Source organism: Harpia harpyja, chromosome 11, assembly GCF_026419915.1.
Source record: "Harpia harpyja isolate bHarHar1 chromosome 11, bHarHar1 primary haplotype, whole genome shotgun sequence".
Taxonomy (NCBI): domain Eukaryota; kingdom Metazoa; phylum Chordata; class Aves; order Accipitriformes; family Accipitridae; genus Harpia; species Harpia harpyja.
In genome coordinates this window covers 2,467,624-2,491,862 of record NC_068950.1, presented here as the reverse complement: position 1 = coordinate 2,491,862, position 24,239 = coordinate 2,467,624, and the positions used below count along the sequence as shown (strand labels likewise).

General features: G+C 43.7%; 3 protein-coding genes across 18 annotated transcripts in view; all 3 read left to right on the top strand.

Annotated features, from left to right (window-relative positions):
• The window catches only part of MYO9B (myosin IXB), a 45,441-nt gene extending 36,342 nt beyond the window's left edge, over positions 1-9,099 (top strand). For 8 of the 15 annotated variants that reach the window (XM_052802510.1, XM_052802511.1, XM_052802513.1 and 5 more), the window contains 14 exons: positions 425-523; positions 1,044-1,220; positions 1,709-1,750; positions 2,285-2,396; positions 2,580-2,650; positions 3,104-3,296; positions 3,617-3,745; positions 4,388-4,493; positions 5,221-5,352; positions 6,318-6,441; positions 6,914-6,961; positions 7,496-7,635; positions 7,920-8,047; positions 8,196-9,099. In XM_052802510.1, coding sequence (XP_052658470.1) covers positions 425-523; positions 1,044-1,220; positions 1,709-1,750; positions 2,285-2,396; positions 2,580-2,650; positions 3,104-3,296; positions 3,617-3,745; positions 4,388-4,493; positions 5,221-5,352; positions 6,318-6,441; positions 6,914-6,961; positions 7,496-7,635; positions 7,920-8,047; positions 8,196-8,635 — 1,941 coding nt within the window. In that variant the 3' untranslated portion in view covers positions 8,636-9,099. Of the gene's footprint in view, positions 1-424; positions 524-1,043; positions 1,221-1,708; positions 1,751-2,284; positions 2,397-2,579; positions 2,651-3,103; positions 3,297-3,616; positions 3,746-4,387; positions 4,494-5,220; positions 5,353-5,791; positions 6,442-6,913; positions 6,962-7,495; positions 7,641-7,919; positions 8,060-8,195 lie in introns of those variants that run through there. The other 7 variants (XM_052802519.1, XM_052802515.1, XM_052802521.1 and 4 more) reach the window with 6 other exon arrangements.
• A 603-nt stretch (positions 9,100-9,702) lies between these two features.
• On the top strand, positions 9,703-14,318 carry USE1 (unconventional SNARE in the ER 1). Its single transcript, XM_052802538.1, has 8 exons — positions 9,703-9,854; positions 10,108-10,157; positions 10,615-10,693; positions 11,189-11,341; positions 11,574-11,592; positions 12,341-12,371; positions 12,600-12,762; positions 12,995-14,318. Exons 1-8 carry the CDS (start codon positions 9,753-9,755, stop codon positions 13,175-13,177), a joined length of 780 nt encoding a protein of 259 aa, XP_052658498.1. The 5' UTR covers positions 9,703-9,752; the 3' UTR covers positions 13,178-14,318.
• The window catches only part of INSR (insulin receptor), a 65,514-nt gene continuing 54,866 nt past the window's right edge, over positions 13,592-24,239 (top strand). Inside the window, exons 1-2 of one of the 2 annotated variants that reach the window (XM_052802533.1) lie at positions 13,592-13,720; positions 17,869-17,985. Coding sequence is in view for 1 of the 2 variants with exons in the window: in XM_052802532.1 (XP_052658492.1) it covers positions 22,756-22,840 (85 nt within the window). In the remaining variant the exon portion in view is untranslated. Of the gene's footprint in view, positions 13,721-17,868; positions 17,986-22,725; positions 22,841-24,239 lie in introns of those variants that run through there. The other variant, XM_052802532.1, reaches the window with a different exon arrangement.

The following is a 24,239-nucleotide window of genomic DNA, read 5'->3' as shown; positions in this document are numbered from 1 at the left end:
GTGGAATTTTAAAGACTACTTTTCTAGGTACAAGTTTATATTAGGATTTAAAGCAAAGGGGAATTGATTTGATAGCTTGACCAACTTACATCTATATTAGAGCCCTTCCTATTCCTTCCTTTAAGTCTCTGAACGCATTATGTTACATTAAATACTTGTGGCATTCATGTTAGTTCTTCATTTATTTACAAAAAGTGGGCAGCAAAAGTTGTATATTTAAAAAAAAAAAAAAAAGTATGAGTCGTAAGGAAATAGAGAGAGTTCTCTAGAGCCTAACTACCTGACTCTCCTATTTTGTATCCTCATCACAGTGCATTAAGAACTGTTGTTTTAAATAATTGAAATGGTCATAGATGACTAAGTCCAGCAACTGAAGCTTAACGCTGGTTGGATGAAATTTGATGCAGTTGTATTTGCCTTCTAGATCAATGACTTACGCTCCCAGAAGTCTGGTGTTGAATGTTTGTTTTTTGAAGCCACAGAGAAGTTTAGAGGAAACATCAAGACCATGTACTCTGCTCCTGTAAGTAGTAAGTCTCAATAAAGTAAAAAGTTGGTAGGTAGTAAATGAATTGAATGTGCAGTTTAAATGCTTGACCTACAGCTCTTTAACAAAGCAATTCAGCAACTCTTAGCATAGAATTCAAAGCTGAATGTTAGACTTGAAAAAGAACATTTTAGAGTTCTGCTGTAATCTTAAGTAGAGTGTTTTGTTTCCCTTTTCTCATTTACTCAGCCATAACTTATTTTTAGAAATGGGTGGATTTTGCTGTCTTCAGCCTCTTTATGTTGCTGTGTTTAAACACCAAAGAGAAGTGCCAACAGCTTTTCCAATATTCTTCTGACACGGCCTTGTCTCAGCCAAGTGCCCTTCTACAGTGTAGTAGGGAAGTGTGCTAACTTGTTTCTGTCATGGGCTGTTATCTTTTACTTTAATCATGAGCATGTTTTCTCATCTCTGAACTTAAACACATACAAATATGAAACTGTCTCAACGGTATCCAAGAAGACTGTCTTCTGAATAATATTATTTCCTTTTCTAGAATGGGCAAATCCATGTTGGCTACAAAGATCTGGTGGAAAATTACCAGCTTCTAGTTACAAATCTGGCCAAAAAAAGGGAAGAGAAAGAGGTCAAGCTGGTTTTGAATCTCTTCCAATCCCTTCTGGATGAATTCATCAGAGGATATACAAAAAAAGAGGAATCTGAGCAGCCCAAGGTATAAAACTTACTCTGTTACTGGCTTATGGGATGATTAAACAATGTTACTCTCCTAGGATAAGGACCCTGTGTTACCTCAGAAATCTTTTCCATAGCATTCTTCATTATTTTGGAAACACTTTCCATACAAAAATCATGTGTATAACAAATTCTGAATGCTGATACACCTTTTTTGGAATTGTTCATTATTTAACTTACTCAGTATTTTCAGAATCTTAAAAGTGTTTGCGCATTTTCTTTGGTGAAAACTTAGGAGTTTTCTGAAGGTTTTTGAGATGGAATTGCTTTGTCATCAGGCAGTGAGCTCAGTTGATTTTTAGGAAGTTGACAGTGTGAGCTCAGACAACCCTCATACCAAGCTGAAGCTGCAATATAGTGTCTCAAATGTCTAGAGGTGAAGTAGAGTCTGGGAAACTGAATAGGAAAAAAAAGGGAATGGAATGTCTGAATTTCAAAGACTAATGCCAGTTTTGTATTCCACTGCAGCAAACCAAAGCCCAGAAGAAGAAACGAAAACAAGATCGTGCAGTAAGTACTTTCTTTTTGCAGTAATCTAAGTCCTCAGCTGCTCTCTCAGAACACAGAGAAAAACACTTGAAAGAGCTTGATTTTGTACTGAAGTTCTGTTTTATTTTGCATGCTAAACCACTTACCTCTATTACGAAGATGTGACGCAGTGTAAAACTGTTTTCCATAAATCAAAGATCTTGCTTATGCAGTGATAGGTGGTACTCAAGTATTTTCTTGCTTGTCCATAGCATCTTTTAGAACTTAATGGCCGCTTTAATCATGGGACTGTTTAAAGGAAAACAACTACTAAATATTAATAACAAACTATAGCTAATGCATTGCACTGATGAACTTTAACCAAAGCGGCAAGTCAATTATGAAATGATCCAGCAAACCAGCTGCCTTAAGATAGAGTGAAATTTGGTTTCAAGGTCAAAGCCATCAGCTGTAATTGTAAAACAAAAGTGGAAAATCTAAGATAGGGTAGATAGTTTTATTAATAATAATAAAAAAGGCAAAAAAATTCATTAGTTTCTTCCTGTCTCCTACCAGATTGAAGAACACAATGGCCATGTATTCACAAACTACCAAGTGAGCATACGGCAATCGTGTGAACACTGCTCGTCCTACATCTGGCCCATGGAAAAGGCCTGTCTCTGCAGTGGTAAGTGAAAACACATCGTTCTTGCCACTTAGTTTACAGTATGTGCAGATTGCTTGTAACTTTGGCTGGTACAGATGGGGTTTAGTGAACAGTACATGCAGGTTATATAGTAAGTGAATAAGACAAGATACTTAGCATTTTAATGTGATTTGGAGTGCTTGTAACATTTGCTTTTTTCTCTAGTTTGCAAGTTGACTTGTCACAAGAAATGCATGTCCAAAATCCAGAGCAGCTGTACATCCTGTGGAAAAAAGGTAAGAACTGTAGATCTGGGATGCGGTACTGTGATGCCATAAGTGATGCGTGCAAAATACTGCCTTATTTTCTCAGCAAATGAACAGTGGATGTCCAGGCACTGAATAAAAATTGCTTAAATGGTTCTCTGCCTGTAGTCAGAGGCAGGCCCTGCAGTTGCAGAAACAGAACATTCTTCTAAAAGGTGATACTTGAGCTAATTTGGGAACTCTTCCTTTAGACTATGTGCTCTGTGTTGGACAAACTGTTAAAAGACATCCTTCAATGTATACCATAAAGTTTCTTTATTGCTGCAGCTCAGGAAATCTGCCTTATGATCAAAGGCTTGTAGCAAGCTAGAATAAAACACTCAGCTTTTGTTCCTGGAAGCATAAGCTAATTGTAGCATGAAACAACAGAATTTTCTAGCTTGGAAACAGGTATTCACAGTGCTTGACCTGTATGAATTCTAGAACGAACAGGATGCAGAACCACGTCATTTTGGAGTGTGTGTGAGTTCCCTGACCAGTGAGAAAAATTCAGTCCCCGTTGTCATGGAGAAGTTGCTAGAGTATGTGGAGATGCACGGCCTCTACACAGAAGGCATTTACAGGAAATCAGGATCAGCAAATCGTATGAAGGAGCTGAAACAGTTGCTGCAAGCAGGTCAGGCAATGTTGTCCACCCTTTTGACTTCCTTGTACAATGTCAGTTTTCCCTGCAATTCTCTTCTATCTGAAAGTATCTGACACATTTAGTGTCATAAAAAACAGCTTTTTGGTGGCCACGTGGGCTGTATTATTTTTGTTGGCTGGAAAAAGCTACTTAGCACATATAAGTGACTGTCAGCGAAATTGTTTTTTTCTTCTGAATTGCCACTTTGATTCTGTGAACAGGAGATTTGAGTGTTTCTAATCTTATTTCTTTGGGGCCCCATTGTGTACATCAAAGGAATGAACTGCTCAAAACAAAACATTTCTTTTCAGATCCAAACTCAGTGAAACTGGAGAATTACCCTATTCACACTATTACGGGGATTCTTAAGCAATGGCTACGGGAATTACCAGATCCACTAATGACATCTGCACAGTACAACGATTTTCTCCGAGCTGTAGGTAGGTTTTAGAAATGTTTGAAGCAAAGGTTTTTCTTTAACTTGCCTATGTCCTTGGGAAAAGAAACCTCTAAGATGCTCATGTTGGCTGAGCAGCTTCCTACCAGTACACTTACAGCAGTGATTTTAGACATTTTTCATAAAACACTTTTCAGGGAATTTCTCTTCTAGCTTACTTGACCTTGCTTTAGGATTCCTTTTTTTGTAGCATAATGTCATTATACAACTGCCCTTTCTAAAAACAGCAAGCATGTGAATAGGTTTCCCTTTGTACAGGTTTGTTTTTTGGTTTTTTTTTTCCTTCTCCTTCATGTTCTAGACCAGATCTAGCTAGCCAGATATCTCAAATCTTTAGATTCATTTAACTGCAGTGGGAGTAAGGCACCCTAAATATTGTTGGAGATCTTGATCTGTCACTTGATGATTGCTAGCAGCAGCAGCTGAAAAAGCAGGAAAATTGCAGTGCCGTGAGGCGTACTTTAATATCCAGTTACAACAATCGGTAAATGAACTGACAGTGTGACTTCTAAGAATTTAATCTCTATCTGTTGCAGGCAGTTTGAGACAATGTCATTAAGTGCTTGATGGCTTTCCACTAGCATTGCACAGCAATTACGATCTTGTGCTTTCTCCCCTTGTGCAGAACTACCAGAAAAACAGGAGCAACTCTGTGCCATTTACAGTGTCCTTGAACAGCTTCCACAAGCAAATCATAATACCTTGGAGCGACTCATCTTCCATCTGGTCAAGTAATGAGTTCAATTACTTCATTTGGAGAGAAACTCCATGTGACTTTGAGTCCCTCTTGGAAGCTTTCTAAAATCTTAACCCCTTGAGTGTCAGCGTAGGGATTGTGCTGCTGGTTTAGAAATGAAAGAATTGAAGTTGATAGTTGTGCTTAAAAACAGATGCGTGCTTACTTCTACCATCTGGTGTATTTGTATCAAATGATGTAAGAACAGCTTTGAAGACAAGGTAGATCTGAAAGACTAGGTGAGTTGTCTGAACACCAGGATTTATATGGATGGGTACATAGTGAACTAAGGATGTTAGCGTACTTAGTAGGGACTGCATAAGGATTGTAAACGCTTGCACATATGCTAGTCTTGGGAGCAGGGATAAATGGTACTGGCAAAGGGGGCTGCTCTTATCCAAGGAACTTGTGAATTTTCCGAGTGACCCTCTGAACATAGGGAATAGGGATTTTAAAGAGGAGGCACTGAATCATCAGACATACTTTGAGAGACTACCGAACTAGCTTAACCTGGTTGGCTTCCTTTTTCTGATGCATGAAACTTGTCTACTTAGTAGGTGTGAAATAATTTTAAAACTTCTTTGAACTGCTGTACATACTTAGTACACTAGAGGCTTCCTTTCATGTTATTTGGGAACTCTGGCAAAGTTTGATCAGATTGCTTGTATTCTAGAAACGTTCGCTTAAAAAAATCTTTTTTTGTTCTGAACATTGAATTTCAGAGTGGCTTTGATAGAAGATGTCAACCGCATGTCACCCAATGCCTTGGCCATTGTTTTTGCTCCATGCCTCTTGCGTTGTCCTGATACCTCTGACCCTTTAACCAGCATGAAGGATGTTTCGAAAACAACCATGTAAGTTTTAGTAGTCTGCTGCAAAGTAGTACTTTGAAATATGATGGAAGACCTGTTCTACCACCTGCATTTGTTACAACCTTATTCTTATCAAGCTGAGAAACTGAGGGTTAAGAGTTGTTCAATTCTGGCTCTGCTAGTGCTGCCAATTTATATGCCCTTCTCTGAGTCGTTCCACCTGTCTCAAGTTTACAAAGCATAAAGTAGGACAACTTTTAAATCTTAAATATCAGGTTTGTATTTTACATCAAGACAATCTTTTGGGGGGATTGTACACTAATCATATATATTTTGCTGAGATACAAGCCATAATAAACAGTAGGATATAGAATTAAACTGTCTCCTGCATACTTGGAAACCTCTGATAATTTCTTCTGTGTTGTTCCTTGAATTGAAGAAGGTTCTGTCCTTGATCCTCTTTGTTCTCCTCACCCTCCAGCAGCTCTGGCTCTCTGACTGCCCCTCGCCATCCTCACTGCATGGCTGGCCTTGCACCTGCCTCCAACGAAAACAGAGTTTGAAAAATGACAGCTTTTTGTAACTTCCTACTGACCCATGGGGCCATAGAGGTGGAAAAGGGTGGTTGCAGGCTCATTCTGTATCTACCAGTCTGTGCCAGCACAGGGAAGACAGGTAGAAGAAGCAGTTAGCAGCCATGGTAATATCTGTTTGCTTACCATTGTTGTGTACAGTCAGTGTGAGAGGCTGTGGTTATCCCAGGAAGAACATGTGCCATTACCTTTAACAGTCTGTCCTGTTTTGCTTGCTGTGTTGGACTCTTCACCCTGTTACCATGCAGTGCTACCCCTTATAAGGCATGCATTGGGGCACTTTGATTGCATGCCATCCACATGTGTGTGTGGCAAACATCCCCAAGCCAGGAGAGGCATCTCATCCCACCATGGTTGTCCCTAGAGCCTTTATAGTATGAGGCTGCTCAATAAACTCCTTGCCTTTTTGTCCAGGTGTGTAGAGATGCTCATAAAGGAACAGATAAGGAAGTACAAGATAAAAATGGATGAAATAAATCAGCTGGAAGCAGCTGAGAGCATTGCTTTTCGACGACTCTCATTGCTTCGGCAGAATACGGTAAGTGTTGAAATAAATCACAGACCCACACTGTCCAGCAGAAAGCATCCCACCAATTTCTTGGGAAGGGATGTGCTACTTATTTATCCTGTCCATCCCATCCAGTAAGTCAAAGATCAATTGCAAGATAAGAAGAAAAGGGATTTGGACTTGCCCAGAGCTGTAGGTAGGAGCTAAATATACAGCTGCACTGGAATCTCAGTTTCATAAATGAAGGGCTCAGGGGTGGGGATCTGCTCTTGTAGTGGTCAAAATCTATGCCCACGTAATTCAATCAGTAGAACTAAGATTGCTGACTCCCTTACGTGGCAAAGGAGTTCCTTCACTCCAGAGATGGATGGTGGACAAAAATATGCTGCGTTCTATTAGGGCAAATACACTTTTTCTTTTGTTTTTGTTGTACTGATTAAAACAAACCAAACTGTCTGATCAGAATCTGCATATAGTGAATTTGATCTTCATCTCTCTCTAGCTCTGGCCTGTAAAACTTGGGTTTTCTTCCCCTTATGAGGGGATGCTGGTATGTACACTGTGTTAAGAGTGCATGGTTGGTTTTTATTTTTTTCTTATGGTACTATTGCATGACTAAAATACTTACTACATGTATTGTAACTTGGTTTTAAATGCTCTTTCGATTCATTTTAAATACTCTTTTGAACAATTGAGACTGCATGTATTGGTGCAACTTTCTCCTCAGTCTGCATGCAGGGCTGCTGACCTGTTCTGTCATGACTCTGGTATTTTATAGACATTCTGAATGCAACTTGTATTGGATGTAATAATATTATTTATAAGTGACTACTAAAACTAAGCTGAGGCTGGCAAATCAAATTACTGTGCTTCAAAAACAGTAACAAAACCCCAGAAATCAGGTGAATAGAAAAATTTCTATTACTTTTTGAAACATTTGTACGGATAACTAACAGCTCTTCATCAGCTCCATCAGCCTTTCATTTGGCCTACTCATTTGTCTTCCACCTTGCAACTAGTAGACAGTCAAGACTTGTATAGCTTCTTATGACTGAGAAGTGTTACACATACGTTTTCCTTGCAGAGTAAAAGCTCACAGGTCAAAGGAAATGACAGTAGCAACTCAGAACTGGACTCACTGCATGAAGAAGAGGAAGTTTCTGAAGCCGATAACCGGGAAAAGGAGATTCTCATTGATCGCATACAGTCAATAAAAGAAGAAAAGTAAGTCACCCTTTATCTCTGTAGGTCATGCCTTTTGCAGTTGGAGGTAATACAGATAGTAAAGCAGTATAACTTTTGTCCAAAATTATCTAGTTCATTCTGTTCTGTAGGCCTTTATGAACGTGAAAAGGAAAATACAAAGGACTAGCTGAGAGAAAATACCATGAGAATTAATATTTAGTGACTACATGCAGGAAGGTTTACCTCTGAATACGAGCTGCATAAAGTTGCTCGTGTCAGAGACATTGTCTTTCTAGAGTGCTACAATCTCTGTTTTGATGTAGGGAAGATATAACTTACCGGTTACCTGAGCTTGATCAGCGAGGCTCTGATGAGGAAAATGTAGACTCTGAGACCTCAGCAAGCACAGAGAGCCTTCTTGAAGATAGAACAGGACGGATGGATACCGAAGGTCAGTATTAAGGTAGTGTGTGTTTTTTTTATTCTACATCTTTCACTGCATACAGCCAGGTGACCAGATGTTACCTGGTCACAGTTGCTTGTATCGAGTTACTTTTTTATGCATGCTTTCAGTATCTAAGTATCTTGTTTCTTTAAAGCAATTATTGGATTACACTGCCGTGCTCAGAGCTCCAGTATGCCTGCCAAAGACATTTTCAAAGTGCCTTCTCTTTTGCAAACCTCTTCAAATTCTTCCTCTGCATCCCTGGCTTCAAGACACAGATCATCTTTAACACTGTCCAGGATTAAAGTGCCCCGTCGAACTCCAGTGATGCCAACAGCAAATATAAAACTTCCTCCCGGGATTTTCAAATGTACAGAATCCCAGGGCAAGATTTCAGCTAACGAAGAGTCTCAAATCATCGTGAGACGAAGGGAGCAGCCAGCAAGGAGAACTGATAAAATCCACTCTGTATACATTGCACAAGGGTCTGCAATGGCCCACGCTCAGGAACTCTTGGATGAATACGAACCAACAGCAAAAGTAAAACGGAGGTTTTCGGACCCTTACTCTCACATTGCCTGTATAGAGAAGTGAAATACTTAAGCTGTCTGGACTTTTTTCGAAGTTGACTGCAGCTTTAGCTTTAACCCTTTGAAGGCTGTGAACTTGTTCATGTTCTTTTACGTGGCTGGGAAGGCAGCCTGGAAATGTGCAGTACTGTAAGGGTTAAGCAAGGTTGTTTAAAACAAATATTCTTCTCTTTAAATTAAAACCCTACAAAGAAAGCAGAACATAAAACTTGTGTTGGGTAAAATACATGGGTTGAGTGTACAGGAAAAAAAAAGTCCCCTGATTCTGCTGCCGTGCCTTTTTCCATTTGCCTTACAATGGACTAATGGGACCAACAGTGAGTTTGGGTCAATGTGTGTTGCCTTAATTTTTTTATGTTTTTATGACAACTTTCCGTGTGGTTTACAGAACTGTTAATGTTGTAATAGCCTTAACTGAGACCAAAATATATAAAAACGTTTATTAATACATTGCACTTTTTAAAAATACATGTGTTAGTTTATCAATGTCTGTCTTGTCTGATGACCAACTTCTTCCGAAGGAAGCCTTTAATTGGAATTGCGTAGCTTTGTCAGTACTTCATAAAGCATTGGGAAAGCTCTCCGCACAAAGGAAGCGCTAACGAGGTGTCACCTCGGAGCATTTTGGTGCTCTTGGAGCAAACGTACAACCCCGCGCCGAGCCATGGCGCTGGATGCTTTTGTGCTGCGCGGAGCTGCCTCCTCTTCCCCACGCTTCACAGCTGCGCAGTGAAACCCCTGAGGGCGAGATGCCATCATACATAAAACGTTTTGAAAAGCAGCAGGCTGTGCGCCTGAATCGCTCTGAACTCCCTGGTCTGTTGGCCCTGCTCCATGTTGAACCAAAAGAGTGCAGCCTCGGGCACTCTCAGTCGCTGTCTCTGGGGCTGTGGCGGTGCCACCACGGCGCTGTCACCCTGGCCCCGAGCAGCAGCCACCTCCCCGGACGTGTGTGGAGGGGGTTTTGTTCTGGTTTTGGGGTGTTTTTTTTAAGTAAAACAGCACTCGGACCACTGCACTGGGAGCCCTCTCCAGCCCCTCAGCGCTCCGCGCCCCGCCCCAAGATGGCGCCCGCCGCCCGGAAGTGTCCCTGAGGCAGCTTCCGGAGGCGACCGTCCGCCATGGCCGCGACGCGGCTGGAGCTGAACCTGATGCGGCTCTTGAGCCGGTGCGAGGCGCTGGCGGCGGAGCGGCGGGACCCCGAGGAGTGGCGGCTGGAGAAGGTGAGGCGCGGCCCGGCCTTCTGGGGGGGGAGACCTTCTCCGCGGGGGGAGACCGGCCGGGAAAAGCGGGCGGCCCGGGAGCCTCCTGCCCCTCTATCCCCGCAGCAGCGCGGTTCGGCTCCTCGAAATAAACGGAGGCAGTGAGTGCTATGGAGTGTTAAAACTTCAACCTCGCTCTCAGCCGTTGCGGCAGCCTCTGCCAGACAGAATATTTCTCCTTAATGCTGTCGCCTAAAGGCTTTTTTCTCCTCAGTATGTGGCCGCTCTTGAAGACATGCTCCGAGAGCTGAAGAAGCAGTCCAGGTGAGTCCCTCTCTGAAATCCTGGGGTGGGCGGGTGTCTTTTGTGGTGTCGTTAGTCTCTTACCTGCAAGACAGACGTAGCCCACAAACACCGCAGCAGTGTGTACTCTTTTCTGTGGAAATACCTGTCGGGGAGGGAGAAACTGCGTCCCCAAAGCAGCTGCGACGCAGCCTTGCGAGGAGCTGTGCAACTCTGTCGTGTCCTCAGACACATTTCCCTGCGTGTCAGCCTTGGCCCTGGGCAGTGCCCATGCCCCAAGCTGTCAGTGCCTTGGAAAAGGTGATTTGCAGGGGGTTGCAAGCATGTTTCTAGCCCGAAGCTACTTGTGTTAGAAGATGCTTCTTTGAAGAACCTTGTGTTGCTTTTTTATTTTATTTTATGTGGAAAGTCACCTGAACAATAGAAAATACTGATAACTTCTGGTTTTCACATTATTCTTATTTTTCAATTCTAATAGCAAGCCAGCCCCAGAACTGCTGAATGAATACTCTCGTAAAGTGGACTTCCTAAAGGGACTTTTAGAAGCTGAAAAATTGGTAAGATCTACTAGTTCAGCTTGAAAAGCTTATATTCACCTTATCGCCTTGTTCCTGTCTTTGCCTTTATCTTATGTCTCAAAATAACACTTGTTAAAATCTTATCACACAGTCCTTGTAAAAACATGAATAAATAAATTGGATTTTTATATTTTGTATGAAATCTGAAAATTCCTTCCTGCTTTTCAAAAGCAAAGTACATCTTGCCTATGTCCTTCTTGCTTCTTTGATGAGAGATACGGGGGCAGGTACTGTCCTTTAGGCTTAACACCTGTTTTGGATGGTAGCACGTGCATCTGGAGAGCTATGAAATGCCAATAAGCTATACCGCCATTAGTGTGGGTACAGTCAGTGCTGTTGTTCAGACTGTCTTTGCTGTTCTGCAGGAAGCAGCTGTGGAACTGTTCCCTGCATCTTTGTCAGTTACACACCCAGGTGGCCTCATGCTGCAGAATGTGATATTCATGACTTTTCATTGCTTTTTGCTACTCACAGTCTTCATCAACTGAAAAGGCTCTGGCAAATCAGTTCTTGGCCCCGGGACGTACCCCTACAACAACCAAAGAGAGAACCCCAGCTACTAAAACAGTCCATCTGCAGACAAAGGCTCGTTGCACAGGCAAGATGAGGAGTGAGCTGCTTGGTACAGTATGTTCTGGTGCTGCTGCTTCTTTACTGCTACTTTATAGATTGTCTCTTGTTGCATTCAGCTGCCTTTTGTGGCTGTGCCTCACACGTGTCCCAGGCTGGGTGGGGAGTCACCTTTTTCTGGTTTGGATAGTCTAAATACTGGGCACAGGTACTATGCGAGGCCTGGAGGACTGTCTTTTTTCACTGGCCCTTTGTAATCTTCTGTTTTGTTTCTCTTTCTACTTCCCAGGACCCCTTGGCTATCGATGGTAAGTTTCATCAGTTGTTTTCTCTAACTTTAGTTAACCTGAGCCTTACAGGGAAAGAAGGAGGAAGGTCAGGTATTAGAGATTGGCCAAAGTGTACTTTTAGTTTAGTGGTTCACTTCTTTTCAAGATAGCAGATTTTAAAAACAAACAAAACTAAAAACCCTAACAGATGAAAAGCCTAAGTGTTGTTATCAGTATGGTAGCAGGGACTTGCCGGAACCTATTTTTCTAGAATTCATACAGAAACAGACATTTTAATTATAGAATTAGCAAGGACAGTTTACCTTTATTGTTGTTCCTGTTCTCTTCTGCTCTGAGCAAATCATGTTATTTTAGGCGCTTAGAGTAGGCGTTGTTCAATTCCTCTTAAATATACAGCCATGTTATTCATGTAGGGAACTGGTAGGAATTAATTTGCGGTTTCCATAGCTACTGTTACAGTGGCTGGAGCTAGGCCAATCTTAACGTGTCCTGAAAGAGAACACCAAGACACGCAGGCTTAAACCATGCCCTCAGGGATATGATTCATCTGGGTTTTTCTTCTCTCAACCATACTTTTGATGTTATATGTTGTCTTTTCCCTGTGGAAAGCAGGTAGGCATTTGAAATCCATATTCCCTGGGATAGAGGGCCAAGTAGGATTTGGACATCTGAAACAAGTTTTCTGTAAGGGATTTTCTTCAGCCCATGATTGCATGGGAATTTATAACATGCTAAAACACAAATTTAACTCTTTTTTTTTTTCCAGATTCTGAGGAGTTAAACATAAGGAAGCGGAAGTAAGTCAAAATTTCTCATTCTGATGCTTAGTGTTTTGGGAACTGCTTTCCCAGTGACCTTTAAATTGCAGATGTACTTCCATTTGGGTGAAGTGCCTGCTGGTAGAAACCGAAATATAATGACTTCAGCTGACTTAAGAGTTCTTGTCCTGTCAGAGTTGCAGAGTCTGGGAGGTCAACCCACAAGGAAGTAAAAATCCTAATTTTTTTTCCCTTATGCTCTTGCAGAGGCCTTACATCTGATGAGAAGCAGTCAGCAGTCGAGCTGGATGCTGTGTTACAGCACCATCAGGATATGCAGGAGAAGTTAGCTGAAGAAATGCTAAGTTTGGCTCGCAGTCTCAAAAACAACACTCTGGCTGCGCAGAATGTGATAAAACAAGATAACCAGGTAGCGTGTGTTTAAAGTGCTAACCTCTCAATTTTGCAACCCAGAAGGTTAAAGTGCTAATATGTTAAAATACTATCCTATAACTTGATTCCAGGTGAGATTAGAGTGGGGAGACTTGGAGGCAATACCTGTCTGCTTTTATAGTGCAATTGAACCTTTTCTCTGTTGGAAGAAATAACGGTCAGAACGTTCAAATCTGTGTCTGAAACCATTCATTCTCTCTGCTCCCCAGACACTATCGCATTCTCTCAGGATGGCAGACCAGAACTTTGAGAAGCTCAAGGATGAATCTGACCGCCTTGAACAGCACGCAAAGAAATCGGTCAACTGGCTATTATGGATAATGTTAATTGTCGTTTGTTTTATATTCATCAGCATGATTCTCTTTATCAGGATTTTCCCCAAACTAAAATGACTTTTTTTTTTTTTTTCTTTTCCCAAAACTGCCAGAAGTGCAGTTGGAAAGCTCAGCTGGTATGATAACTGTCAGCAATCAACTTCTTTGCCACCTGTTATGTCCTTAAAGAAGCTGTCCAAGGGCTACCCTTCCATCTCTTGTGCAATCACTGGATTCAGTGAAGGGTTTCATGGGGAAGGCTTTCTACACTTGGATACTCAGTTACTTATTTTACTTAGTGAATATTGTTGTCTATTGAGGAGAGAACTGGGATAAAGGTGGCAATTTACACTGAGCTGGTAACAAGTTCTTTAGTGGATAGACACAGTCCTCTGGCAAATATTACAACTCCTAAAAGGCGTTTACTCAATAGGAATATAAGTAACAATCTTGAAGTCTTACCATTTTTCCTGTCTTTTCAGCTTTACTGTACTGAACTAGCACCTTGCTGCCAACAAGATATTTAAGTACAAAGTTACATACGTACACAGCTGTAGGGCGTAGGAAGAGAATGCTGCCACTGAGTTGCTTGCCTGGCTCAGATTCAGAGAGTATCAACAGGTAAAATTATTCTCAGGCTCACCTTTTTCCCAGATGGGTATTTGGGACTTTGAACTTCGCAATCTTCTTTGGTTTAGACTTACTATAGAAGGGCTGAAGTTGTTTGCTGTTGCAATGTTCGCTTCCCTTTTTGTATGCACAAATGTTCTCACTTATTCATTGTCTGTTATGTTGATGATGTTGCATCAAGAAAACACTGTGACCCTGGCACCACAGAATTATACACCCAGTACTCTCTGGTGTAGACCTCACCTGTACAAACATTTTTTCACTGTAAGATGAGGGCAAAGGAAGCTGGTGTCTTCAAGACAGAAATAATAATTAAAAAAAAATATTCAGCCTTTACTTTTTGAGACAAATTGTTGTGGTCAAAAGTGTTTGTGTCAAACTTGCGTTCTGGTCAACAGTGTTCGTGTCAAACTCGTATTCTGAAGAGGTCACTACATTTAAGCAGAGATAAAATAAACTAGAATGAACATTTTTTAAACACTGCTACTGCTAGAAAAGTTTAGAGCCTGCAGTAAAGTTAAGTTTGTTGTGACAATGTTAAGAGCCACTTGTAGGTGCTTGTGATAAGCTAAAAGCAAGCCATTCTGCATCTGTGCTGTCGTTTCTGGAGTCTTACTCTGAAAGTGCTGGTGTTTAGGTGTGTAGTTTCACGTTGAGGATGTGAGGAGCAGCAGATGACCCCCGGGTGCTCTTTTGCCATTTCTGTTGCTGTTTTGAACCACTAGATGGGGTGTTTTAGGCCCGTCTGTTTGGTGATCTCCACAGCAGCCCTGGGTGGGGGGAAGGTGGGGGGAAGAGCTGTTTGTCCCAACAATTGAGTTCTTATGAAAACCCGACTGCTTCTTTGAATGCATCCCAAAGTAGCAGGCTCTGTTTCAGAATTGTTCTTTGTTCTTTGCAAAAACAGCTGTGTTAATGAAGACAGTTAAGATTTTTTGCATAAAATATTTTTGGTCATTTAACAGGATGTTTGCAATGTAGTATACCATTCACTTATGGATTATCAAATAAGCATTCAGACTATGAAGTACAGCTTTTTCTTCTAGCAACTCATCTATGTGATATGCTCATTCTCTTTGAGCAAACTTGTTACTTACCTTGAACTTTGTAGAAATTTACAGTTGTACTTTTCCCAGAAGTTTTTTTTCAACTGTAATGTCTGACATTTCACTGTGCTTCATTAGTGAATGCTGTGTCACCAAATTATTTTTTAATTCAAATTGTTTACTGCTTTCCCTGCAGGCGTTTCAGTGCTGAGCTCTTCTCTTAGAGCCGAGATTGAATGTAGTGCTGGCATGCTTTTTGTCTGTGAGATATTGGAATGATACAACACTAATTCTTCATCATCTATAACATTTTCCTCTTTATTACTTGAAATATTTTTTTATTTTTTTTCCAGCTTACAAAAGACTTGGTGCATCATTGCAGACAAGTTTAAAGCTGAATTTTGCTATCAGCCATGTGTTGCCTATAACTTTTTGGCACTTATAAATTAAGTTCAATTGGAAAGACCTGAAAGGGAACTGCTAGTGATAGCTTGCCCCCAAGAAAATATCCACACCTCTAAGTCAACAACAATCCCTTTTCAAAGAAGCCTACTAGGAAATCAGTTCAGAAACACATACTATTTCACTTTTGACTGTTAACGTTTCATGAGTGTTTGTTATTTTGAAGGGTGAACTGCTGGAACTGAGACTGAATCCTGTAACTGCTAACACCTTTTGTGATACCTCACATGGCTGTTGAGCATAGTGCCTCCAGCGCTGCACTGAGCTTCTGGTTACCTCTGACCCGGTGGAAGAATGTTACCTTCTGCCCTGGCAAACCAAACGGATTAATTGCCTTAGTGGCCAGCAATCTCCCTGCACACAATGGCTGTTTTGTCAGTTGGCAGTTGCAGTCTTTGCTTTTCTTGAGTTCATTTAGTAATTACAGTCATTCAAAAACACTTTGAAGATCAGTGCCAGTAGTATTTAGAATAAACAGTCGCTCAAGGCTTTGTGACATTTCATCGATGGAGTGACAGTTTTTATTTTTGACTGATGTATGGGTGGTGGTGGTTGTATGATCTGCTACTCTAGCCCTCAGCTCCATTTCATAGCATGGGGCTCTGATGTGCTTCTCAACACAGAATAGTGTCATATGTAGAAATAGCTTTCTGTGAGAGTTGCAAACATTGTGAAGTGAGAATTGCTTAACTTTCCCAAAAGCTTGGGAAATCCAGATGGAGAGATGTTTATCAGGCATAGGGCTGGGCCTTGGTTGGCTTCTTGGCAGACTACCTACTTTTAGACAGCAAGCAAGCAAAAAAAAAAAAATCTTTTGGAGACTTGGGTCACGTCAGGCCGGTGAATGCACCGTTTCCAAGCCTGGCAGCAACAGTAACTATGGGTCAGTCTAAGCTTTTCTGGCAAACATCCTTGGTGACAGAGACTCCTTGTATTGTAATGCTCAATGTTTAAGTGATGTCCTCAGCCACAGCTAGCTTTGATGTTTTGGAAGGATTGTTTACAGTACATAGGCTGTCAGTAAGGATGCATGAATGGCAGGAGCAGATCGCTGTATACAGTGGCTCCTGTGGCTGGGTAATCTCAGCTTGTTTTGGACATATGTTCCCCGGGCTTTACTTTGCACAGTCTCTGTGTATCAGACTTTATAGGCTGTGAGCAGGTTTCCAAAACTGGCAGCTATTCTGCCAAAAGCGGGAATCTTGTAAAAGGATGAAAATGATGGAAGGGGACAGACCAGGGTTCTGCTCCTGACTGTTCACCATTTGATACCGGGGAAGTCACCTCCATTCTCATTGTCTCTGCTGTAAACCTGACATGAAACCTCAGAATCAGAGTCTTATGATTGATAGTTACAAGCATGAAAAAAATTTTAACCATGATAATATAGCAGATAGGAGCAGAAAATAATAATTAAATTTCTTGGCCTACAGCAGAGCGCTGATGCCGTTCCGGAGTCCTATAGCCCAGTGCAGGGGTGGGTGGTAGCTCTTGTCCTGATCTGCCACATTGCTGAGGCTTGCTGTGCACTCCCCGTGCGTTCCCACTAAACAAGAGTGACATTAAAACCCGACTTAGCTAAATCAATACCACCTGTCACATGACACTGCTGTGACAGTTCTGGCATGAGCACTACCTCCTAATAGGAGATGGAAGTGGGAAGCAGCAGCAGTTAGTGAATAATAGATCAGATATGCCTGATTTGTAACATTTACAAAGAAAGGGCGTGTCTCCTAGCTACAGAACAAACTGGTTATCAAAACGAGAACTAGAAGTTCTGTGTTGCCCAGAATGCAAAACGTGAGATAAAGCAGTGTGGAGCATACAGTTATGGTTTGCTGAACTCCCCTATGCTGCTCATAGGCAGGGCTCTCCCTCCAAATTTGACTCTGGCTCAGCAAAAACTGTGCCTTGGTGTAAAGAAAGAAAAAAGAGACAAAGAAAGGGGCGGGGGGGCGGGTAGGGGTGGTGAGCTGTAGATTAGAACTGGTGTAGCCAGTTGGTCGCCTGGAGCACGGCATGCCCATACTATGTATTAGAGAGTGACGCTGCCACAGCCGCTAACTCGCACGTGGCTGCTGATATAGAACAGCATGCCTGGCAGCAGCAGAGTAGGTTGTGCAAACTAGACGTGGGGATGGCTGCGAGAAGCTGTAGGAAAGAATGGTGGATGAGGAGGCTGGAGGGGACCGAAGGCCAGATATAGATCTGCCTGGCTGTTTCGCAGCTAGGTCCTGCATGGTAGACACAGCTTGGGAATGCTGACTGTCGTGTGGTTCTTGTAGCAATCAAGAAAAATCTAGGTTCTTTCGAGTTGAAAAGTTTGATGCTGAATTAGAACAAAAAAATTTTGACAAGGAATGGCAAGTAAGTCCAATATTGCATCTGCCTCTGTGACATCCAAAAATCAAACTGAACAAAACCAGAAACCAGACAAAAAAAGATGAGGCAGCGCTGCGGTAGGCCATGGAGAGCTGTGATTTCCTTTGCATCCTTCATCTCTAGTTTCTTTGAACTGCATGTGGCAGAGAGATGCCCTCTGCCATTTTCACCTTGGGCGCAAAGGTTGTATTTGCTAATGTAACAATAGAATTCTCCAGAAGGATCTGACAGTGTTTCCTATTTCAACAGTAAAAATCTGGGACTTCTGTCCTTAGCACGTAAAGTGACCGGATCTTCATCCTCTGAGCTTTCTCCCATCGAGAAGAGAGCAGTCACTTATCGGATTTGGTGTGGACGGAAGGAAGGGTAAGAAAGGAACTTTGTCAATCCATGACGTGAAATATTTTACATTAAGAGATTTGGCAAATGGTTCTGTGTGACTCCAAACAGGATGAGATAAATTTTCTAAGGTCAGCTCTCCTGTACTCTCAGCTTTAGGTTTAGTCACTGAGAAGTCAATTCCGTAACCTTTACAGCAACATCCTGTCAATGATGCAGAGACTTAGCTATTGTTGGCTTCAACAGCAACTCTTCTGCATCTTCAAAGGACAGGAGGCTGAATAATGTGCGTACTGCATGGTGAGAAACTTGTGAGCAGGAAAGTATGTTTGACAAATCAATAAAAATAGAGCGACCTGAGCAATGGGGTAACAATTCACCCAGGCAGTTGCAGCCTGTTGTTAAGAAAAGGCCGTACTGAATAGCAGATGAGGCAGAAAGTGAGAATTCTGACTCTCAGCTCGGCTTTCTGGCTTGCTGTGTAGCTTTGGCTCACTGAACTGGTTTTCAACTGTTTCATTCTTAAAAGAGAATTGGTACCGATGTACCTTCTTGGTGAGTCAACTGCTCTAAAGCTCCTTTTGGGCGCAAAGCTTTGTGTTCCTTGAATATTCCTGGACTGATTAATTAGTATGGAACTTTACTTTTGTATGGCTAAAAAAACCAACCCAAAACCCACCCACCCACATGTGCGTTTGCTTCCAGTGTATATACATTTCATTTTCAAGACACGAAGCTTTCAGCAAGCACAGTATCTCGGTGATTGGGAAGCCAAGCTGTGTTCTCTCTCCACATGCAGTTGTGTCAATACAAGGATGTGACTGCTCCAAGGGTAGCGTGCAAACACCGATGCATTTAGCGTACCCGCACTGCTGCAGACAGCAGGCCCTGGAGATGAGACTTTGAAGAACTGTATTCTTGGTGCCTAAACAGCTCAGTCTGTCTTAGCTTTGTTAACTTGAGCAGGGGAAAGCTAAATGAAAATGAAGATACAGCTGGCAGTTTCAGCCCTTTCAGAAGGTAGGGAGTAATGTCAAGCTAGTTGACAAAGTCGTCTTCTGTACTCGTTCGTGCAAAGGTTGTTCCTCCTCTAGGGATGTTGCTGCCAGGGATGGGCTTCCAAGGACTTCACTTCCTAGCAGCATTGATCTGGAGGAGCTGGGATCTGATTAGGAAGTCGGTATACCTAGGTTGGTTTCACGTGGAGGCATTTGTAGGGCAGAGCGGTATGACTCCATGTTTCCAGTCTCCCAGAAAAGGAAGCTTGGGACACAGCTCCAGAAAGGGTTTTTTATAATTTTTTTTTTTTTCTTTCCTCAGCCCTTGTGGGCTACAGCAGACCAGTGCACACAGAATGCAAAAAAACTAGTGTGAGGTTTGGGCCCCAAAACTTTTTTTTTTGGTGACAGTATATGTTCAAGTCCTTCTTCAGGACTCGAAGACATGCCAGGTGTGCCATGTAAAAGGAACATAACCTGAAACAACATGATAGCAACATGCCCATAGCCCTAGACTATTTTCATCTTTGTGTTTCTGTATATTTACATTAATGAGCAAAGAATAAGGGCTTGCATTTTTTATTTTTTCTAAACAGCGAATGCCGTTGTTTGGAGGGCACTGACCCTACAGACATTGTGCACCTTTTATAAGGAGGCACTAGGCATACAGCTTTACATTGCTCTTTCTCTGACTCTTTTGTACCCTTTTAGTCTGTCCTGTGATTCTTGACAGCTGTGAAGTGACTGCAGAGCAAAGGTGAATCTATGGGACGGCTCTTTTTTGGGATTTCAAAAGGAACAAGGCTTTTGATGGGGCCTGTAAATTTACTGCATTATCTTGTGATGTACTGCTTTCATACTGTATAGTGTATAGCACTTCTATTGTGTGTTACCTCAGCTGAAATGCCGAAGATGACAAAAACTGAAGGGTGTTTTCATGAAAACACCACAGTGGGGGATCACCATTTGGGTTCCAGCTCTGAAAGTACAATAAAAATTTTGTCATGCTAATTTTCTAAATAGTTTCAAAAGGAAAAGATCCCTGCCTTCCAAATGCACTTAGGATTCTCTAGACACAAATAGTAACCTGGCTCATACTTTTTGTACATTTTTAATAATTTTGTCCTATGAAGAATATCCTTCAGCAAGTGTACACTGTATGTAATTATAGATGATTTTCTGCATCAAAGAGAAAAAATGATAAACGTTAGAAAACAGAATATTATTTCAAAGTTCCATACCCATTTTCCTTCCTTTCCCTGGCAGTTGATACTTAGGAGACTTATTTAAGTAAGGAACGGACCAAAACAAAAAAATAAATCTGTGGGGTCAAACAGGTAGACACCTCTATTTGAAGTCTCTCTCTATTTATTTTCTTAGGAGGGTTCAGAAATGAACCTCAGTAGTTTGTAAGTGTCACAGTTCATAGCAGACACCACCGTTTAGTTATAAGTTATTTTAACTAAACCATGAAACACCTGTGAAGGGGAGAAAGAAATGTGGATGTTGTCGAAGAAAGGAGTCATCAGTATATCAAACTAGTGATTTTTAGTAGTTTCTTGAATCAGAAATTAGAGAAGAGCCTGCAGTGCAGCTATTAGAAAAAAAAATAAATGAGTAAGCAGGCACTGGCTTAGTTTCTTAGTGCCCACATTGCTACTGTTGGTTTATCTGATGGCAAACCTAGTGTACTGTAGCGTGATGAATATGTAGCAGTGAGCATATGGGAAAGATGCTGGAAAGATTGCACCCTGATGTTCTTAATCAGTAATTAGAAACTAAAAATAGTATTTTAGGCAAAGATAATAAATCTGTAGTCTTTAATCCTCCTGTGCCAATCTGTAAGCTGATATCATTATTACATGAAAGGCAATGAGAACATAAGCGAGTAAGCAAAAGTAGGTTGCTATTACAGTCACATTATAAATTCCACATAGCCCAAGCTGTCTAGATGATGTTTGGCTCTGTTTTATGCAAAGTCTATAGTCATAAAGCAGGTTAATTTGCAAGCAGAGAACACATAGTTTTGTTGTTTATTTCCCTTCCTTAACTGCCTTTACTTCCTGAAGTATCCTGACATGAGTTAGGTTCTGAGTCTCTTCTGCACTCGTGAGTTCTATGTAGTAGTGTACATTTGAGAAAATGGCAGCAAGAACAGAAAAGTGGGGGAAATTTGTTCCCCTGATGGCAGTTCTGACGCACCAACAGGCTCAATCAACAGCTAATGAGCTGTGCAGACACACATCTTCTCGTGCTATATATAATGATGACAGAGAAAGCATCCTCATTTAAGCAGGGCCTTTCATCTAAGCATTTAAATAGTTTGCAAATGCTAAGTGTAGTTACTGTTACACAAGTATCATCACAGCTAATACTACTTGCACTCAAGTGATTTAGTCCAATTAGGCCCTCAACCTTACCCCATCCAACTGGGAAACCCCAAGGAACGTCAGAGAGTGAACCACGCCAAAATAGATGTGATTTCATAGACCAGTCCTCCTCCTGTTCACAACTACGTAATATCCCTGTGACAACTGCAGCAATTCTTTAAATGGAAGAGAAACACAAAGCATTTAAAATAGTGCAAACTCTCTTAATGCAATTCAGTGTCTAGAAAAAGGAGCCAATGCTAAGCGACCTGCTGGTAACCACTGGCTGGTCTACTGGCCCATTGAGCAAGAAATGTAATACAAAAGCGAGATCTGTTGTAAGCTGAAGATGGTGGTGGAAAGACATGAAAGAAGACCGTCTATTTACCAAGTATTTTTGAATTAAAAAAGCTTTATTCCAGCAGTTTATAACTTGGTATCTTGCAGAAATGGGTGAAAGCAAGTGCCAGATAAGATTACTGGAAGTTGCCAGGAGCTGTACTGCCGTGGCTTAATGCGACTCCAAGGCAGAGATGATTAAAAAAGGAGAAGGTGGCATCAAATGCTGAATCCCTCTGGAAAACGACAACCGGGACTTTGAAACAGCCGTGTGGACTGGGCTTTCTGATACTGAAAATGGTAGCGTTTAGTAAGAAAGACCCGTAAAGGGAGTCTCTGGGGCAATTCCTCTTCCTGCTAAAAGTGCTTTACAGAGAGCAGGAGTGGAGCGGTCACAGGTCGGGAAGAAGCCCGGCTCTCACGCTGGGCTTTCGCCCATCGGGGACAGCCATCCCCCTCCATCCCCACCCCCGGGAGCAGCTCCTGCACAACTCCTCACCTTCTCAAAGCTACCGACGCCAAAACCGCTCCCTCGGGTAGCTTCCCCCCCTCCCGCATCTTCACCCTCAGCCGCTTTTACACCAGGCCAAAGCTCCCAAGAAACCACCCCGGCCGCTTGCCCGGCGGGGCGGGCGGACCCCCCGGCCTCCCCTCGCCACCACCATCGCCGCCGCCGGGCGCTGCCCTCCCCGGGCCCGGAGCCGCCTACAGCGGGGCCGTCCCCGGCAGGTGGATGCCGCCGCCACCGCTCCTCCCCCGGCGCGGCCCGTCCCGTCCCCTGCCCGGCTCCGCGCCGCCTCTTGCCGCCGCCCCGCTCAGCTCCCAGCTGACGGGGGCAGCCCCTTGTTTACTGGCCAGAGAGGCAGGCAGGCAGCCCCGGCCTGCGCTGGAAGGGGCCGCCGGGGCCGGGGCCGACACCGAAGGGGCAGGGAGGGGCCGGGCTCTATAAAGCAGACCCGCGGAACCTCTGCGGGGTCTCTTACCGACGATGCGAAACCGGGCCCGGCCCCCGCGCCCGCCCCGCGGCCTCTGATTCGCCCCCCGACCGGGACGCGCCTGAACCGTCGGCGGTTTTACCAGAGGACGCGGGCATGGGACCGAGAGCGGTGGCGGCGGCGGCGGCGCTGGCCGTGGCCGTGGTGCTGGTGGCCTGGTGCGGTCGGAGCCGCGGGGAGAGTGAGTAGGGACCGGGGGCGCGGCCTAGGCGGGCGGCGGGGAGCTGGCGCAGGTGGCGGGGCCCGGGCTGAGGAGGAGGAGGAGGAGGAGGCGGCGGGCCGCGGCCCCCGGGCTGTGAGGGGGGCGAGGCGGGCGGCGCGGGGCGGCTCGGCCCCGCCGCGCTTACCCTTTGTACCTGCTCGGGGCGGCCGACCGACCGACCGCCGCTCCAGGCCGCACCGCGGAGGCCGGCGGCTGTGGTGGCTCGGCCCCGGGGCCTGCGGTTCGGAGGAACGGGGCCCGGTAGCCCTCCCGCGGGGAACGGCTGGGGTCACCTTCATCCCTGGCTTCGGTGTTTTCGGCCCCAAACCGCGGTGGGGCAGAGCGGGCCAGTGAGGGAGGAGGGCTCGGCGGCGGCCGAGATTGGAGCTGGGAGGGTCGGTACCGGGCAGGGCTGTAACCCCCCCACACTCCCCGGTTCGCCTGGGGCTTTACTCACCGGCGCGTCCTGACCCTCCGGGGCTCTCGCTCGACCGGGTTTTAAGGCGTGGGACCGGGGGAGGGTATAGCCGTGCCCCGGGGCTCTGCGTGGGTCAGGTGCGAGGGAGGACACGGCCCCTTCCCCGGCCCTGCTGGTGGGAAGGGTCTGAGCCGCCGTGCCCTGACACTGCTCTCCCCTCGGCCGGTCTCAGAACCGGCTCTGGTTTCAGAAGGGTTTTCGCTGTGGCGAGGTGCAGAGTTGGGAGGTTTTGCCTTTAACCACAGGAATACTTTTAGGTAGTCTTTCAAATCCACAGGTATTAAAGGGGGATGAAGCTCGGAGGTGGGGCTCTGTGTTTAAACGGGGTCTTGTAAAACACAAGATAGGAATAGAAAGATGTCGTGTTGGAGGTCGCAAACTTCTGAAATCTATGGCTGATGTGAGTTTAACCCACCAAAACAGCTCGTAAGGCTTATGTTAAACTTGCTTAGGAAATTCTTCTAGTTAGACGTTTTAATGTTGGGTGGTGTTTACAGCTGGTTTTTAATAAAGGGAAAGTATTTGTTTAAAGAGAGCTAACTGGATACGTAAATTGTCTGTCCCATAGGCAGTCCCATCGTCTATCTGTTAGCTTTCCCATCGGAAAAGGCAATGGCGAGATAACTGGTTCAAGTGCAGACAATGCAATGATGGGCATTTTTGAGATGTGTCTGGTATTCATGGAATAAATCAGGATGTACCCTTAAGACAGACTCTTTTTTCCAGCAATCGGTCAAGCGGTATATGTCAAAAATACCCCAGTTCCTTCCTCACATGTTTTTACATTAGAAGCCTTGGAAGAGACCAGTGGTACAGTTTTAACTTGGGAGGGTTAAGTTCCAGCTGGCAAGCGTGTACAAACCTGCCCATGAGCAATAGAGAAATGGAAAAGGTAGTTGA

Bases quoted from the DNA above. Each gene is read 5' to 3' on its own strand.
- USE1 (XM_052802538.1), top strand. From the start codon at position 9,753: ATGGCCGCGACGCGGCTGGAGCTGAACCTGATGCGGCTCTTGAGCCGG. The intron at 10,158-10,614 runs GTGAGTCCCTCT...CAATTCTAATAG, and splicing joins GAGCTGAAGAAGCAGTCCAG to CAAGCCAGCCCCAGAACTGC. The intron at 12,372-12,599 runs GTAAGTCAAAAT...ATGCTCTTGCAG, and splicing joins TTAAACATAAGGAAGCGGAA to AGGCCTTACATCTGATGAGA.